This window comes from Sus scrofa, chromosome 9 (genome assembly GCF_054392235.1).
Source record: "Sus scrofa isolate SSC_HxYL_T2T_F1_AM1 chromosome 9, Sscrofa_HxYL_maternal_Yorkshire_Landrace_v2.0, whole genome shotgun sequence".
NCBI lineage: Eukaryota > Metazoa > Chordata > Mammalia > Artiodactyla > Suidae > Sus > Sus scrofa.
In genome coordinates, this window is record NC_139391.1 from 102,325,305 (window position 1) to 102,344,250 (window position 18,946).

Consider the following 18,946-nt stretch of genomic DNA (forward strand, 5'->3'; position numbering starts at 1 on the left):
TTTTCTGCAAATATTTTTGTATATATTTCTTTAAAAATAACACTTTAATCACAATACTATACATAACCATAATAATTATAAATTTTTAAATAATTCTTTAATTTCCTCAGTTGCCTCATAATATTTTCTTAGTCAGTTTGATGACCTAATTGATATTTATAGAATATTCTATCCATTACTAGCAGAATACTTTTACTTTTCAAGTACACATGAAACATCCATCAAGATAAACTTCTGGGCCATAAAACAAACCTCAGCATAATTTAAAATACTGAGGTCATAGAAAGCAGGTTGAACAGGATCTAATTTAGAGGTATACATTACATTTGAATGCTGTTTACTAATTATATCACCAAGAGCAAATCATCAATTCTTTGAGATTCAGTTTCCTTGTCAATATTGAGAGAACCAAGGTAGGTAGGGCCATAATTTTTAGTTTGTCAGGAGAATCAAATTAGATAGTACTCAGAAAATAATTTGAAAATTGCCAAGTGCTGTATCAAATTCAGTATATTTAATTTCATCCTACCCAGTAATTTTATTTAGAAACTTAGAATTGCTTGTATTGTTGCTCTAGTTTTATTTCGTTGGATTTAATTTATAGAGATTACCAACTAGCCATATAGAAGAAGAAAGGGGAGTTTTTAGTTTAGTTTATGCCTTTATGTTATAACTGTAATTGGGCTACTTTCTTTCAAGTATAGTTGAATTGCAATGTTGTGTTCGTTTCTGGCATACAGCAGAGTGATTCATTTATATACATATACACACATATGTTCCTTTTCATATTCTTTTCCATTATAGTTTATTACAAGATATTGAGTACAATTCCCTGTGCTCTGCAGTAGGTCCTTTTTGTTTTTCTATTTTATATATAGTAGTTTGTTTCTGCTAATCGTAAACTCCTAATTTATCCCTCCTCCCACTTTTTTTCTTCTTCTTTTTTTTTCTAATTCCTATGGCAATGGAAGTTCCTGGGCCGGGGGTGGAACTAGAGCTGCACCTGACAGCCCACACCCTGGATCCAAGCCATATCTGTGACCTACGTTGCAGCTTGCAGCAACACTAGATCCTGAATCCACTGATGGCAGGGATCGAACTGACATCCCCACAAAGACTACATTGGGTTCTCAAACCGCTGTGCCACAACAGGAACTCTTTTTTTTTTTTTTAATGTGAATATAACAACAAACTGATAACTTCATTCTGCCTTTGATTTGGGTCATTAGACCTTGAGTGTCATTTAATGACAGTATTATGAGACAAAAGGAAATCACTGCCAGGCTAAATCTCTAATCAGCATTTGCTAATTAATGAATGAGAATAAAGCACTGTCTTTTATTTCCTATCTTCTCTTCTGTCCTGGGGAACTTACGTCTTATATCCTGGGGTATTTACATTATAGGAAAGTGACTGTCTTTTATTTATTACCGTATATATTTCAGTTAGACTATGGTGAACTTGAATAACTGGAAAGGTCAGGCAGGGAGCGTGAATGTGTCACTCTACTCTGGAATAGGTAACAGAGAAAGAAGGGTGGGAACTATAGTGAAATGAAGAGTGAGTTCCCCACCTAAAGCTATGCTCAGACAATTTGTCAAACAAAACATGCCTTCTGGGTGAGATTTGGCCTAAAAGCCAAATTTGCTATTCCTATTCATTTCTAACACTTTCATTAAATTACTCCTAATTACTACAGAAGTCACGGACTTGGGATTTATTACACTTGTGAGGTATTATTTTCACTTTAGTTCAAAGGTTATTTTCTGCCTCATGTTGTTTATATGTTATGGTATAGGTCCTCTATTATTCACATTTTCCTCCTTATTTTTGTTCCTAACTTTTTTTTTTTTTTCCTTCCTGTCTTTGCTACTTTCCTGCTGTATCCTTCCTTCTCACTCTTGGGATCAATGCAGTCAAGTGATGGTTGTCCAGAATGCAAGGTAGAGTTGCTTCTCTTTCAGTGTGACACTTTGCTGAAATGTCTAGAGCTTTATTTTTTTTGCCTTTTGTGTACATTCACCTGCAATCAACTTGGGCTACAATTTTTATTTTTCAACATGTTGGTATCTATTGAATTAGGCTATCAGCAAATTGTTCTGACCACATTACTAAACATGTTTAGCAGATAGGTGAAATGGAGCACACAAAAGTAAAAAATAGTAATGACACAGGAAAGTACAAATAAGGAAATATCAATCTGAAATTAGATATAGCTAGTGTTCATTTATACTTTGTCCGCTAAAATTCATTTAGCTTCTCCAACAATAATTGTGACATATGTTCTTCTGAGTCTTCCAAGACAAACAAAAATGTTAGAGTCATTTTTCAAAAGAAATTAACTGATCTCCTGGAGGCCCAGTACTAGGTATAGATCTCATCTTAAAGATGATCATTGTCTGGTCTTTTACCCTCCCTTGGACCTGATATAGAAATATTTCCATGCCTTTATACCTTCTGTACCACAAAGAATATTAACAGTAGCACACAAGCAACCTCCTTTGGTTGCCAGTAATGGGAAACTGTTTTCTGCTGAAGCATCATGTCACATCATTACATTGTCACCTAAGGATATTTCTTAATACACAGCCCAAAAGCATTTTTTTTGCACATCTCACTATCATATAAAGTAAACGTGTTATTTAGTTGGAGAGGTGAATCTTGTACCATCTGTAGCAATAGGGTGATGGGAATCTTAATCCCACCTAGAATATTAATGGTACAGAATTAGTTTTTGTCTGTGACATTAAAATCTGACATCTTTACTAAGCCTGATAAGCTGTTGCCCAAAAGAGGCAGTTTCTGATTTTTAAAGGCTTAAATATTTAAACATTTCAAAGAAGAGAATTAGTCACTACAACTTTGGTGCCCTGAAACTTTTTGTTTCCTTGTAGCCGCATAATTATGGCCACCAGTAAAATCTAATACTGAGAAAGGTTGCTTGTTATGACTGGCCTCCTAATCTCAGGACACCATTGAGATCTTCCCGACTGATACGTGAAATGAGTTTTGTTTCAAAGAGATAGTGACACATTTTAGAACAGACATCAATAACTCTATTTAGAACATTCCTGTCTTTGATCCAGAAAACTAGGGGGGAATTGTCAGAATGACAATGACTGTCTGTCTATATTTAACTTAGAAGAGAACATGTTTTATAAATGTCAATAATAGTTGAAATGGCCTGGGATGTATTGGATTACAATTTAGAAGATCTAAAAGTGACTTTCTCATCATATCTTTCATCATCTTTTCAAGAACTGTCAATGTAAAAAGCAGCTATACTGATAAGGTCCTGACATTGTAAGTTAGGCTGAGGAGGCCAGTAAATGAATACACTTCGGTTTGAATTTCAGCCCTGCCACGTATAAATTATGAGGTTTCTTTAAAACTGTTTTCTCTTATGCTACACTGGAATAATAAAAGCTCTTCCCAGGGTTTTTCTGAAAGAAATGTACTAAAAATGATAAGCATGGTGCCTGACATATAATAAGGTCTCAGTAAATGGAAGTTGCTGTAATTACTAGAAACTTCATGTAGCCAATGATCAGTTATCTACACAAAAAAGAAAAAAAAAAGAGCTAAAGAATGCTTGGGCTACTGACTTATCTGACTTATACCAAATTATTTAACAATACTATATAGAAAATCTGCCAACTTTTTATCATTAATAAGTGTAATACATCCTTCAAGCTTAAAACTAAAAAAAAAAAAAAAAGTCCTGTTAACTAATAAGAATTTCATTGGTCCAGTTTTCTGGTCTCCTTTCATTTACTCTTCCCACCCTTTGATCAAGACACTCATACGCTCTGACAGCCCAAATGTCAGCTTAGATGAGTTTAAAGAAAGACAAGGAAATAGGCTGAAGAGTCCATGAACTCAATACTTGTCCCCAGATAATTAAGAAATGGAAATGAGCATATCTGAAGGATTTCATTCTGGTTTTCTCTCCTTAACACTATTGGGCAAAGTACAGATTTTTTTTTTTCCCCCACTAACGAGATATTGCTATGATTGAAGCTGAAATTCACTATCATGATACCTGGAAGTCCAATTCCTAGTTGGACTTTCTGTAAATATTCCTGTTAGCATCTCAAACTATTTTCTTCAGAAAGAATGTAAAGCAGATGCTGGTGTTGTATGTATTTACAATTTGAAGTCCAAAATTTGTTTTACTTCACTAGATTTTAAAGGGAAAAAAAAGAAGTACAGGCATGTTTGAGGGATCCATTCAATCAACATTTATTAACACAGACTGCTGCAGACACTGTGCTGGGTTAGAGTTGAAAACACAGCCATGGTCTCAGATCTCAGGGAGCACAGAAGACAAGCAAGTGACAGGCCATAAACACATTACTACACACAGAGAAACCGTGCTTATGAAATGGGATATATACTGTGCTTTTTTCTAAATTAAAGGAAACACACTCAGAGAAGTTTTTAGGAAAAAAAAATCTTTATTGGACTCATTACATATTTTTTCAATACAAAATACATACATATTTTTTCCAGTATAGAAAAACCAAATAAAAGAAATGAAGACCTTCAGTGTTTTAGATAATTCTATGGAAGTTCAATACAAATAAGCATCATATTCCATTCTTCTTTCTCAAATTTTTTTTAATTAAAGAGAAACTCAGAACAGTGTCCCCCCCCACACACACTGGTTTAAGATAGAATAATTGAATTTTAAGTATCTTTTTCTGCTAGCCTTAAAATCACATCTACTTACGGGAAAATGACTGTCCCATAATAAAAAATGAAAGAAAAACAAAATCAGCCAAAATGTCAAGGAAATAAAGTTTTCTTTATAGTATAAAAAAAAATCCCCTCTTGATTAACTGACTTTTTATTTTCCCTTATTAAAAAACTTCCCTGGAGTTCTCTTGCGGTACAGTAGGTTCAGTATCTGGCATTGCCATTGCTGTGGTGTTGATTTGATCCCTGGCCTGTGAACTTCCACATGCTGTGGGACTAGCCCCAAAAAAACAACCAACCAAAGAAACAAAAAAAACTTTGATTTTTAGATATGGTTTAATTGTTCTAAAATAGTGTCATTTTTGTAGTTTTCCCATGAGGGAATATAGTATGTTTACCGGACAATGAAGGGAAAGGAAAATGAGCTCCATGGGGTTTTTCGCCACGCCCAGAGCATGTGGAATTTCCCAGGCCAGGAGTCCTTTGTGCACCACAGCAGCAACCACACAGCTGCAGTGACAATGTTGGATCCTTAAGCTGCTGAGCCTCAGGGGAACCCCAAGCTCCACTTTTTCTCAACCTGAATTTCTACTCATGTCAAGAATCCCTCTGCTTACCTGGCCATCTTCAACTTGTAAATACACAGATTTTCATATGGTAAGGAGAATTGTAGAGTTTTCAATTGTATAAAGTGGGAACACAGCCCCTTGGGATCATACTCAAAATGGTCAGTACATGGCAGCTATACAACAAGGGTTATTGAAGGAAGAGCTTTGTGTGGCCATCTCTGCATGTCAGAAAATTCAAGTGTGAAAAGATAGTAAAGGATTTCATTGCCACTTCCCCAGGTCAACCAGGGCTGGTGGAGGCAGGATCAGGAGTAAGAGGTGTTTACCTTGGTTTACCCTAAAGGCAAAGCATATATACCTTGAGTCTTGAGAGAATTAGAGAAATCAAACTTATTAATAGTGAAGCAAACATCTCAATTTTTTCCCAGCCAATTTGGGTTATATCTGAGTGTATCTGGGCAAAAGTAAGTATTGATAATGATTATAGTTAGTTGTTCCACAATACTCTCTTAGGATATACCCCTAAGTATTTCCCTGAGCAATTCTAAAGCTGTCAATTTTTGATGCTATAACATGCTATGTATATATAACATGCTATGAATAATTTGTTATATATGTTAAATATATACTTTAATTGAAGCGTACAACTTTGATTGTAAAATAAGACAAACTAGACACTTCAGCTAAGGAAGTTAAGAAAATTGGATTAGTCACATTTTATGATGGGCCTAATCAGTTGAGTTCACATAGCACATGTTTAAGAGCAAGGAATCAGTTTTCCTGTGTTTGAAACCTGGCCCTATGAATTAATAACTATGAAGGCTTGCCAACATGCCTTAATTCCTCTGAGCTTCAGTTTTTATCAGCTATAAAATAGAATAATAAATAATCCCTGTCTCAGAGTTGCAGTGAGCATTAAATAATTTAACGCGTGAAAAGAATTTAGAACTCTGCCTGGGAAAAAGTAAGCATTTAGTAAATGTTCGCTGTTATTATTTTAATATGCTTACTTTATAAAGTGCTTCTCATGCAAATATCAAATATATATAGTAATATGTTAGTACAATTAAGACTTTTGTAGTTGTACATTTTGATAGAACATAGTTCCAGGTACAGAGTGGTTGGTATTCAATAATTCTGCTTAAATATATGTGAAAAAAAATGTCTAAAAGATGCATGTGAAATATTGTAAAAATTATTAATATTTATAAATTGAGAAAAGATGTGACTAATGCATCCTTTTGAAGACATTTCAATAGTTCTGGACATTTTATATATTTATGCATTTAGATATATTGTCATATCTGAAATTTTAGTAAAAGTACATGAATTTGCATTTGACATTAATTTCCATCTTCAGTCTTATTCACAAATTTTTATGCATTCATTTTTTCAGAATTTGAAAAAATAACAATTTTACCAATGTTCACTGTATTATAGATCTTATCCATAAAATATTTTTCCCATGATCCACAACCTTGATAATGAAGGCCAAAACAAATAGAAACTTTAAAACTCATACAACAATGCATTTTTTTTTCTCAGTGTACCTACAACAGGAAGAGCCATAAATTCCAAAGAACAACCAAAGTTTGCTATGAAGTTAGAATTGGTCATATTTGTTCTTCTGTCATCATTAAAAAAAAAAAGCATAAAATATAAAGAGACATAATTTGCCAAAATAATTTTTAATTTTCAATTATAAAATATTTCAAAATTACTGAAAATTTTAGAAAATACTGTAATAAATACCCATGGTCTTGTTATCCAATTTTACGAAGTCTTAACACTTTGCTATATTGGCTTCAGATTCTTTCAATAAATATATATATTATAGGTACCCCTGGAGCCCTGAGAAACCATTCTTCTGTCTGCCTGAAATAACTACTAAATATTAGTTTAACATCTATAATTCTCAACCTGTCTTATGATATTAATATATATGTCACATATATATGTGTGTGTGTTAGCGTAGGCATAAGTAATTTTCAGTATTATTTCATGTGATTTTACCTTTATATCATGATAACTTGCTATAGTTTTCCTTCTGCAAATGATTTGCCCAAGATTTTTTTAAAGACTTATCTGTCTTAATATATGAACGTGAATACCATTCATTTTAACTGCTGCTTAAATTTCATTGAGTGACTATATCATAATATATTTTTTTCTTATGTTATTGCATACCGTTAGAAACAATATTGCACTCCCTGTCACAGCTGCTGCCTGGGTTTTATCCCTGGTCTGGGAACTCCCACATCAAGCTGCAGCATGAAGTGGCCAAAAAGTACTTATATAGAAACAATATTGCACTGTATATTCTTAAATAAATTCCTTATTTACATGTGGGAGAATTTCTCTAGCATGGCAATGGAATTAAGTTGAAGTGGAATTTTATAGGTACTTGAGTACATAAATTTCACTAGACAGACAAATTTATCTAAAAAGTATATGTACAGATACAAACTTTAGTCCACAGTCTATGGAAGTCCCTGTGTCTTTGAATAATCACCCATACATTTCTCCAGAATTAATTCCTCTTTATTCTGAGCAACAAAATTATCAAATCCTGCTCTTATTTTTATCCATTTAAATAGGTGGGTTAGAAATGAGAACAGTTCCGCTTTATTTCTTAAATTGGATTCAGTTTGCAGTGGCTGCAATGTGAGGTCTTAAGAGCTCAGTGGTTCTCAATCTTAGCAACACATTAGATTTACTCAGGTCATTTTAAAAATTCTGATGCTTAAGCCTCACCGCAGACCTGTAAGAAAGTCTATCCTTAGGGATGAATGGCAGGGAGATGTTGGTGTTGTGCTGGTTGCCTCACCTCCCACCCTTGGAACTCAGATACCAAAGGGATCCTAAGATACAGTCAATGTTGGAAACCATTGCCCTTGAAAATGGCTAATAAGAAAAAGAATAAAGTCAGAGGGAGAAGAAATATACTTAGGCTATAGACCCATCTCTAAAAGTGGGTAGAACTTGATTCTCAGAAGTTTTATCTATAATGAACAAATAAGTTAGTGCCTGAGGAACACTAGTAGGTATTCCAGAATTTGGCAATGCTTGAAACCAGGAATGTAGCAAGAGTTTGTCTGCCCATAGATGGAAATCGAACCACAGATCCAGGGTCAGGGTCTAGTTCCTCTAGGGAAAGGCAACTTTTGAACTCCAGGCACATGAAAGGACCCCAGACAAGTGGATCTGTTTTCTAGGCAAAAAATTCAGGAAAAGCCAGTGAGGGTAGAGAAAAGCCTGGTCCACGTGGGTACTGTTGGCTAATAGCAGATAGCAGTAATTCCAACCCCATCAGTTAGTTGATGCCAGCTATAGGTGTTCTGTCAAACTTAATTAGAATAAGTTTTGAAAATAAGATATGCTTAAATATGTAGGATATATAAGCTCCTAACTGGTAATCAGGGAGGAAATGGAAAAGTCAAGGATAAACTCACATACCTCAAGTTATAATATATAAGGAGAATTTTGATTTATTTCATCATTTGTAACATGAATGCCATAAGCCAAAATGCTTGTTTAATTAAGATTATTTCATAACTAGATTAAATATTCTACTCTACTAAGGATGTCAGAATATACTCTAAATATAGGGTAACAAATGATCTTGGAATTTTAGCAATAGCACCAGCCAGCCATTGTGCAGCCTTTCCTCATTTAATACAGTTATTACAGGTTTTTACAGAAGACAAATGAACTGAAAGACCACTTGGCTTGGCTGACACAATTGTAAATGTATTGGAAAGTTAAATACCAAATTATTATTTATGGGAAAAGAAGATATTATCTCACACATTCAGGAAAGAGTATAGTCAGAACACCTAAAAGCTTTTCTTAAAAAAAAATAGAGCAAATAACACAAAAAGCATCCAAGATATTTTTAAATTGCCATTGTGCGTTTAGCTTAAAATAATGTTTAAGACATGAGGATGATGAGATGATTACACAGTGATTCACAACAAAATATCTTTAAAAGTCTGTATGTCCTCAGGCTGACTATGAAGTCATTAGTCAAGGTGAACAATCAAGGTAACTCTTTCTTTTCTTCCAATTCAGTGCCGAATACAAGAGAAGGACTAAATATGTTCAGAAAAGTCTTAATCCTGAGTGGAATCAAACAGTAATTTATAAAAGTATCTCCATGGAACAGGTATGCAATGATTATTTTCTATATGAGAGATTTAGGCTAATATAAAAGTAGTGGTGACAGAATTATGGAAAGATTGTGATCCATATCAATTTTGCCCTACAAACAAAAAAAATAAGTAAATAGATTCAAGAAATGTAACCAGTAAAGGGAAGTGGGTGCTGTTCAAAGATATGGTGAAAGAAAATGGGCACATTTTGACAACACAGCTAAAGTAAATAAAATAACTGAATGAAATAAGACTAGTGCAACACTTTTCTTTGATTATTTTAGAAATAAACATTTCAGTAGTCTGGGCTTCACTCTCATATTTTGAGAAAAAATATTTTCTAACTGGCTATATTATGACTTTAATAAATGATACAAAGAAAAAAAGATTCATATGCACTGAAATGAATTACCCTACCAGGCAATATTTTAGGGATCATCTCTTCTCTAAATTAAGCTTTCTAAGGATCTGGCATTGTGGAACTAAGTTGTACAGAAGAATGCATAAAGACTGGTGTAAAGGATTATCAACACAAGTAAATAACTCTAGGCAAAATTGTATCAATGTGTTTCTGAAAATCTTCATGTCATAACTTTGCATAAAGACCGGAAAATAACTTATGGCTTATAAGGATGAATTCAGAGAGAAAAGAATAAAAATAACACAAATAGAATAGGAAGAAGACAGCCATAAAAACAACTTTCAAATATCTTGTCTTTCAGAATGAGATTCTCATTTATCCTCTAGAAGATTTCTAATTTGACCATCAGGTCAAAATTGGATGTAAATTATAATCTCAGTTCTTGTAGTTTAAATAAGTTAAATTCACCTACAGAAATAAGATGATGCTGCTAATATTTTTTGGCAAGTGATTGAAACAAAAAATTATAATCCAAATACTTTATATAAATAACCTATTCATTTTTGTAACTTACTAATTGTGTATATCTAGAGTATATATAGATTCTTCTTTCTATTTTTTAAAATGGGCAGAGGTCAAATAACATGAAATAACTAAAAGTCACCTCTTTTTTTACAAAATAGTTGGGTTATCTACAAAACAGTTGACAGTTTATACATTATTCATCTATAATTTTAGGTAAAATTTAAAGTATTTTTACATTACATGGAAAGATTCAAGAATAAAAATAAATGAGTCTATTATATGATTGTAATGAAAATTTATGAAGAAAAATGAGGTTAATGACATTTTTATCTGAACTGTAGCTCAAGAAGAAAACACTGGAGGTGACAGTCTGGGATTATGATAGATTTTCTTCCAATGACTTTCTTGGTGAGGTGAGCCTATGATTTCCTTTTCTTTTTTGCTTCATTATAAACTACCACTTAAAGCTTGATGCAAAACCTATTTCTTAAGTTTGTAAAATAACCATTTCTGAATAAATTTATTTGGTGGATATAACTTATTTCCCAATTGACTCTTTGAATAGATGCATAACAACTCAAAAAATAGTTTTCACTTTACTACTTGATGTACTTTATAGTTAGTTTGCAAGATGAAATATTAATTGTTTTGATGGAAAGTTATATAATCATTCTGTGAATCCAAATTCTTATGTTAATCATCTGAGATAAATGTATTATAAAATGAGCTGGATTTTTTTCAAATGCATTTTCAGGTTATTTAATTGCTATTGCTCCCTGCATGCATGAATGATGTGATGAGACATTTTACATTCTTATTTAAATGTCCCATGAAAAATCTCAAAATATTTTAAGAAGCAAAACTAGAAGTAGGAGAAAACAATAAAAATAATTTTTATAAAACTGCAAGGAATCTAACCTAATTATGAAGTCTAGCAGGATGGTTGGAGCCTGTGGGGTTTTTTTTCATCTATCATATTCCCAAAATACATATTTTGCTTAGAGCAGAAGTATTGAATTAATACTAAAAATAAATATTCTCCAAAAATGTGTAACACCTAGAAAATCTGATGTCCTTGTGATAGAAACAGTAGAAAACTAGGTGACAATCAAGGTGACACCTTCACCTGCAGGCTCCATGTGGTATAGCATCTTGGACTAATCTTGGTCTTAGACAAGACTACTCTAGAAGGTACTATTATTTATGACTTAATGTTCTATTTTAAAAAACTGAATTATTAAACTCCTTATATATTAATTGTCCACAAAAACCTAAAGCATATTTCCATTATGCTGGTTTTCATTTTTTTTTAATCTGATCAAATTTAAGATGCCAGCTACTGTTAAAATTCCCTATTATTTATGTACTACTAAGAGAGTAAAAGTGCTGCCAATTAAACCATGACACTGATTTGTTATAATAAATTGCTGGTCATAACCCTGTTTCAAATGTGAATTAAAGTATGTTTTAAAATAGAGGGAATAAGTTAGTAATCCTTTTTCATTTTGTCCTTCTTGTAACAAATAATCAAAAACATTGCTACCCAAGTGTAAGAAGAATGTGTCCATTTAACAAAAGAAAGCTGTATTTCACAAAGAAATTGACTTGTGATTCTACCTTTTTGCATCATCTCCAAATAACTTAAATAGTCAGAGATGTTATATAGTTCAGCCTAAACATTTATAAAGCATTTAGTATGCACAAGACGTGTTCCCCAATATCATGGGTAAAGAAAAATGAGGAAGACAGCCTTATTATCTGAAAGGTTATACTGTATCTTTTGACTTATGTTCTTGAATAAAGTTCAGATCATAGAAAAAGGTAATGAATGAATTATAGCTTAATCCTTAAATTTATTTGACTTATTACACCTTTTTTTTCAGGTATTGATTGATCTATCTAGCACCTCTCACCTCGATAACACTCCTAGGTGGTATCCTCTCAAAGAACAGACTGAAAGCATTGATCATGGCAAGTCCCATTCCAGTCAAAGCAGCCAGCAGTCCCCAAAGCCATCTGTCATCAAAAGCAGAAGCCATGGTATCTTCCCTGACCCATCCAAGGGTAGGAGACATTTCAAGTAGAAAACATGTCTCTTGGTTCACTAAATATATTCTTGAATATGAATGCCTATATATTGAATATCTTTTGAAAGGTTGAATTCTCTTGAGAAATATGTAGTACAGTATCATGCAAAGACTAGTGGTTATGTAATTACTTCATGACATTGTGATCTCTATCTCTGGCTCTCTGTTTGTCAACCGGTAAAATGGAAGAGGTTGGGTTATGTGAGCTAGTGGGTCCTTTTCAGCTCTCAAAATGATAATATGTTTTTATAAAATGCATTGGGATACTTCATAAAGAAAACATAAAAATCCTCAATATTTCATTGATTAGGCATCATCATCATTACCAATTATGCATATTTCCTCTGATTGCTTCAACCCCTATTGTTTCCATAGGTATGTTCTTACTCATAAATTGTACAAGTAACAACATATGGACATACACAGTTTTGCATCCTGCTTTTTATTTGTATCAAAAACATTTTCCCCATATCATCAAAACAAGTAGTACGCTGAAAATTACTTAAACCATTTCTAAATATTGGATTTGAACTAGTTCTATGATTTTTTAATTATTGTTGTTATTTTAATTGCCATGTCATACATTGAGTTTGGCAATATGCACAGCATTCCCTCTTAAATGAGCTTTTCCTTTGAGAGGTTCATTAACCAATTATCGTACCACACTACATTAATCTTCATCATAAACTGAGTTACTGCCTGTACGAGATAACCATGCAGTAGTGTCTTTCCAGGATATACTGAGCTATAAATAAGTATCAAATATAAATTTTTAGATTGGACCTGAGTATTGCTTCCTTTTCGCCTCTTCTTAGGAAGTACATCAAATTAAAAAGTGGTTCTTTGCAATTTGGATCAGAAATGCAAGTGTTCTAGGAGATGAAAAATTGAGCCAGTAGGCCACTGAGTGGATATGATAAATCACTGACTACAATAAGTGCTGTAGATTACTTATGAGTTTTATAAATCAATTACAGGTTCAACTTAGCCAGGTCAACCCTGCCCTGATGAACATTCTGGAATATCTTTGGTATAAAGGCCTCTCTCTCTATCCCTACCATGGTAAATGTGTGATCTTATATATACATTCTCTAAAATCACCTGAGATGATAATAAAAACTCCTCCTGCAGCGGTAGGAGCCTCTTGTTTCTTACCTGGTCCCTACTAGAATTTGCAGAATTGCTTGGTGAAACTATAGTATATTTATTCACATGAGGCTCCTTAGAATGTATCCTTCTTCTCAATATTATCATCCTCTTCCCTTTCCTCCCCAAAATTGTCTCCCAAATGTTTAATCACATTGCCGTATGGTAAGCAGTTGCATAAATGAGCCAGAAAAGAAAGAGCATTAACATAAATTTTAGTTTCAAATTATGTAAGACCAAGCCTCCGGAATACCAGAGCAACTTTAACTCACATTTTACCCTTTTGTGACCAGACATGCAGGTTCCCACCATTGAGAAATCCCATAGTAGTCCCGGAAGCTCGAAATCCTCATCCGAAGGCCATCTCCGCTCTCACGGACCATCTCGCAGTCAAAGCAAAACCAGCGTCACTCAGACCCACCTGGAAGATGCGGGGGCTGCTATAGCCGCTGCGGAAGCCGCTGTGCAACAACTCCGCCTTCAACCAAGTAAAAGACGCAAATAAATTCCTCAGCATGGCAGCTTAATGTTCATCTGTTGCCTTTCTTTCCTGCTGTCCTTCCCCATTTGCTTTATTTTTGGCATACTCTGCTCACCCTCTTCTCTGTCCTTTTGTCTGTGTAAGAACAGTATCAGTACATAAATATGCTCTTTCTTATTTAGATTTTTTCTTTTTTTTTTCTTTTTTTTTTTTTTTACTTTACATAGACCAATATAAAACTGGCTGTTTCTCCTTTGTCTCTACCATCCATCCAACCTGGCTCATAGTATTTGGTAGCTGTGTCTGTGATGTTTGCAGGCAAAGCAATGTTGTGTGTCCTTTTTGTGTGCACTTAAATATCCTTTAGAATACAGGAATTGTAAGCACAAGTGGCTGCCAATTTTCCAGGCATTACACCAAAAAAAAAAAAAAAAAAAAGAAAGAAAGAAAAGAAAAAAAAAGCAGACACACAAGCATGTAGAGCAGATTAGTGATAAGATTTCGCCTCTGAAAACTCTCAGAAATTTTTGGCAGAAGAGTACTATGATAAACAGTCAAGTTCTAGAACTTAGGGGAAATGGAAAGACCATTTCAAGCTTAAAAATTTTAATATATTATGCATGTGAAATGATGAAGAAACTTTCTAGTTTGAAAAAAAAATCTGTGAAGAAAATCATGTTTATGATGTCCTAAAAAAAGCACATAGTAGTAATACATGTCAAAGCATATGTGATAAGACAATGTAACCTCATTAAGGAGCACAGATGGGTCCATTCTGTTGGATCATATTTTGTGTATGATACCAGAGAATTTATAGGGTTATTTTGTTTTAGAGCCATTGGAAGTCCTTTAAGAGTTAAGATAGCAATTAAAATATAACCATTCACCCATCTTAATTGCTGTAATTTCAATTTATAGAATTAGCTAAGAACTTAGTAAGTACAGAAACTAAAATTGTAGGGGCACTCTTCCTCCCAAGAAGCATTAATCAAACGATGGAGATATATGAATTTTCTCCCCATCTCCCAAAGTCATTCATTCCAAAGAAACAGCCAGTTTTAACCCCCTTTAGTGCTGTGCATGTGGTGTCATTTTGGCATTTGAAAACACAACTTCTTTCAGTAGAGCAAAAGATCACTTCTGTTTGCATGAATAACATTCAAGCTGATTCCATCTGAGGATACATACTCTGGGTTTCCATTTCACCCACACTGCCACAGCAGCACATAAAAGCGGTCAGTCTAATCATGCCAGGAAGCAGCACAGACACAGCATAGCAGGAGTCCTCCCTATTCAAAGAACTCAGTCTGATAATCTGCCTCCACCAGCCAATGGCAACCAAGACCAAAGCCAGCTAGCCCTCAGGAAGGTGATGTCCGATGGACCAGTCAAGCCAGAAGGAGGTGAGCAGAAAGGCACTATTGAAAGCACACAGCAAGAACATTCCCCCCAATTTAAAGTCCTCATCCTTTAATTTTCAGATTGTCTGATAAAGTATGTTTATCCACTTTTTAATGTGCTTTTGTGAGCATGGCATTTCAGGATTTCATCATCACCATGTAAGTCCCAAGATCGGTCTCATAATCTATCGACTACAGTGATTTGTATTTTTCTATGCACTGGGCATCTTTTGACTTTTGTTGGGAAATAGATTAACAGTATTCATATTGCAGAATGGAATGCATGCTACTAACCTAATCTGTTCAAGCATGACTATAAATATGTTGCATTGTGATAAAAGTTTAAACTGCTCACAATCAAGTTAGCATACCAGTTGGAATGTAGATCAGTTTTTTGTCGAATATTACTTCAAGTGTAACTTTTTAAAAATTCAGTGGATTTTGGAAATTCTTAGAGGAAAGTAAAGGAAAAAAATTGTTAATGCACTCATTCACCTTTACATGGTGAAAGTTCTCTCTTGATCCTACAAACACATTTTCCACTCATGTTTCCGTAGTTGTCAAGTGTATCAGATGTGTTGGGCATGTGAATATCAAAGTGCCTGTGTAATAAATAAAGTATCTTTATTTCATTCATAAACTACCGGGTTCTGAGCCATTGTTATATGACGCAGCTTAAAATGAGTGTGTCAGTTTTTGCTTTCTCATTTGATTCCTTGCAATAGAGAATGTAGAGTTACTGCTTCATTGCTAGGGAGAGCTGTAATGATAGAACATTGGGTTGCAGGACAGAGTTTAGTGTTGGAAACATCATGAGATAGGTGGGAAATCATTACCAGATGAAAGCACCAGAGCTTGCATAAACATGTGAATAAATAATGGGGTTTGGGCTACGCCAGGCGATGCTTCCATTCTCCCTTTCTCTCACATCTAGTATATTTCACAATCTTCTCAGGTTCCTGGATAGAGGAAGATGAATCCTACAAGCCTTGCTCTGGACAAGACTTGCTTCTGTAGCTTTGTTCAGAAAGGAAAGCAAGTTACTATCTGTCCCTATGACCTGACCTCAACATTTGTAGAGTTTTCCCCAAGAAAGTGTGCCACTCCTTGCCAGAGAAAGGTATCAAACCAGAGTGGTTATAAAATCATTTTGTTCTAATTCAGAAACATTTATCAAGGAAAGGTTTAAAAAGTGAGATAGCAGTATTTGCCCCCTGAAGTCCCTCTCAGCCTTAAAACACTTGATTTTATGATTCTGTACTTTCCACACAACTAAAATTAAGCCTTGTGCTTTTCTGTTGCATATCTCTCTATTCTCAGAAAGTTTAAAAATTTAATGTGTTCTTGCCCCAACTAATGAGATATTTAGGAGCAATGGAAGATGTATGTGGCTGTACCGAGGGCATACCACTGTGATATTTCTGAAACAAACAGGTAATTAAGGAAACAACTTCAATATGAAGATAATTTGGAATATGTATTGACTCAGCCCAGTATATAGATTGTCACCAAAGCACAGGTACCCTTTTCTAGTTAGCCTTACTAGTACTTTCCAAGGATACTTGGTATTCTGCCTCTCACCTTTTCATCCATCAAATAAGTTCAGTTGATTTCTTAATGTTATTCATTTTCTTACTTTAAATGTTCCATAATTGCAAATGTCACAGCAGTCAAATGCTCCCCTATTTCACTCCATTTTTTAATTATCATGGTGTAAGTATTACTATATGATACTTTGAGTTTTTTTCTAGGTGTGGGTCTTAAAATTTGCAGCAAAATGTTTTTTAATTCCCTTTCTTTGAATACTACTCTAGTGGATATGCTTTTCTTTGAATACTACTCTAGTGGATATGCTCATACATTTAGAATAGTTCTTCACATTGTGAAAAGTGTTTCATCACCCATTTTCTCATTTTATCACACCTAATGCATGAGGAATTCATTGCAGATATTCCATTTTCTGAGTGAGCTATCAGGGTTAGAGGACTAGCAGGCTGATTAAGGACACATACTAGAAATTGTTAGAATCGATAGTATAACCCTTGTCTTACTGTGCCTGAGCCTTTGCTTTTTAAAAACATTGGCTCCTTTGAAATCAAACCCTCCAGATTTCAGAAAAACAATCGTCATTTGTTTATTTGCTATTTACATGCAAGTCCTTATAAATGAGTAGAGGTTGCTAGAAATGATGGTGGGGTACAATTTAGACATGCCTTACCTACTTCATCCTCTTTTCTGAAGGTTGATAATTAAGCTGCCACAAACCAAGGAAGCAAAACCTTCTCACTGCACAAGCCCAGTGTGGCAGTGGGCAGGCTCTGCAGAGGAGCCTATGTGTACATCTGTAGTCATTTCTATCAAGGGGGAGGAAGCTGTCCCTAAAGAGCTTTTTGTATATTTCTTTGTGAGCGTCTCAGCAGATTTCTGCTTGCAATAGCATAAAATATGGGTCAAGCAAGAATTATGGAGTGAGCCAGAAGGAACTTTTCCTCTCCCTCCGGGGTTTAGTTGAATGCTAGGAAACCTGAAGGGAAGGATTAGACAGATTGTGCCAGATCATCCTGATAACTAAACTCTCTGCTTCTATCTAGAAATTCCTGGAAATGTTGTTTTCCTAGCCATTTAGTTTGGTTGAAAACAAGCCTGCCCATTTTAGAAGGCAACACAGCCAGGGAAGAGAACTTTAAAAATAGATTGTTTTTAAAGACCATACCAAAATTGAAACAAATTCATCTATTCTTAAAACCTTGAAAATTAATTTAGTTGATATTGAAGATTTACATTTTAGGGGCATTTTGAAATGCCTGAGCTATTTTTGTTTGATGCTAAGACTTTAGGTGAGTTTGAAGTTTAGAAACACTCTTACAGGATGGGCAGAAATATCCCTCCATTGTGGGTAATAAGATCTGTTGGGACAGCTTGGAGAGTTAGCTGAGAAGATGAATCGGTGACCAAGGTTCGTGAGCAAACTATGATCGAGGGCCCCATATTGTGGCCGAATTGTAGGAGAAAAGCCTGAAGCTACTCCCATAGACCACTGCTGGAAACTCCATTTTCAATAAGGCTCATATGCAGCCCACACCTGTCAAAGAAGATTTTGATGTCCATGTTGCCGAGGTGAACTCTTACTAAAGCATCTCTCTGTGTAAGCTGCTCTCTTGAGCAAGTGGTAGTGGGTGGCTGGGTTGGGAAGGTGGGGCGGGGGCGCTGGGAGTGGAGGGAACTGTTGGTTACAAAGGCGGAAGCAGATCAGAATAATCCCATTCTCTTCTAACTGGAAGTAAATGGGTCACTTTGGGGCAGAAGGAGTTTAGCATTCTCTGTTTCTGGAAAGGAGAGAGTTCCCAAGAGCAGTAAAGGAGAAATCAGAATGAGTTCATCTGGAGTTGAAGTCTTGGGTAATGTATGCAGGAGGTTAATAAAAACGGATTTTACATCCCTCATTCCAGTGTGTGTGTGCAAAAAAAAAAAAAAAAAAAAAAAGTGGGGGAGGAAAATCCTAAAACATTAAATTTTGGATAGTTTAAA

General features: G+C 34.6%; 1 protein-coding gene across 16 annotated transcripts in view; it reads left to right on the plus strand.

Annotated features, from left to right (window-relative positions):
• The window catches only part of PCLO (piccolo presynaptic cytomatrix protein), a 397,307-nt gene that overhangs the window by 320,572 nt on the left and 57,789 nt on the right, over positions 1-18,946 (plus strand). For 4 of the 16 annotated variants that reach the window (XM_084977292.1, XM_084977301.1, XM_084977306.1 and 1 more), the window contains 6 exons: positions 1,917-1,943; positions 9,339-9,432; positions 10,646-10,717; positions 12,188-12,368; positions 13,831-14,025; positions 15,239-15,421. In XM_084977292.1, coding sequence (XP_084833418.1) covers positions 1,917-1,943; positions 9,339-9,432; positions 10,646-10,717; positions 12,188-12,368; positions 13,831-14,025; positions 15,239-15,421 — 752 coding nt within the window. Of the gene's footprint in view, positions 1-1,916; positions 1,944-9,338; positions 9,433-10,645; positions 10,718-12,187; positions 12,369-13,830; positions 14,239-15,238; positions 15,422-18,946 lie in introns of those variants that run through there. The other 12 variants (XM_084977298.1, XM_084977302.1, XM_021063484.2 and 9 more) reach the window with 8 other exon arrangements.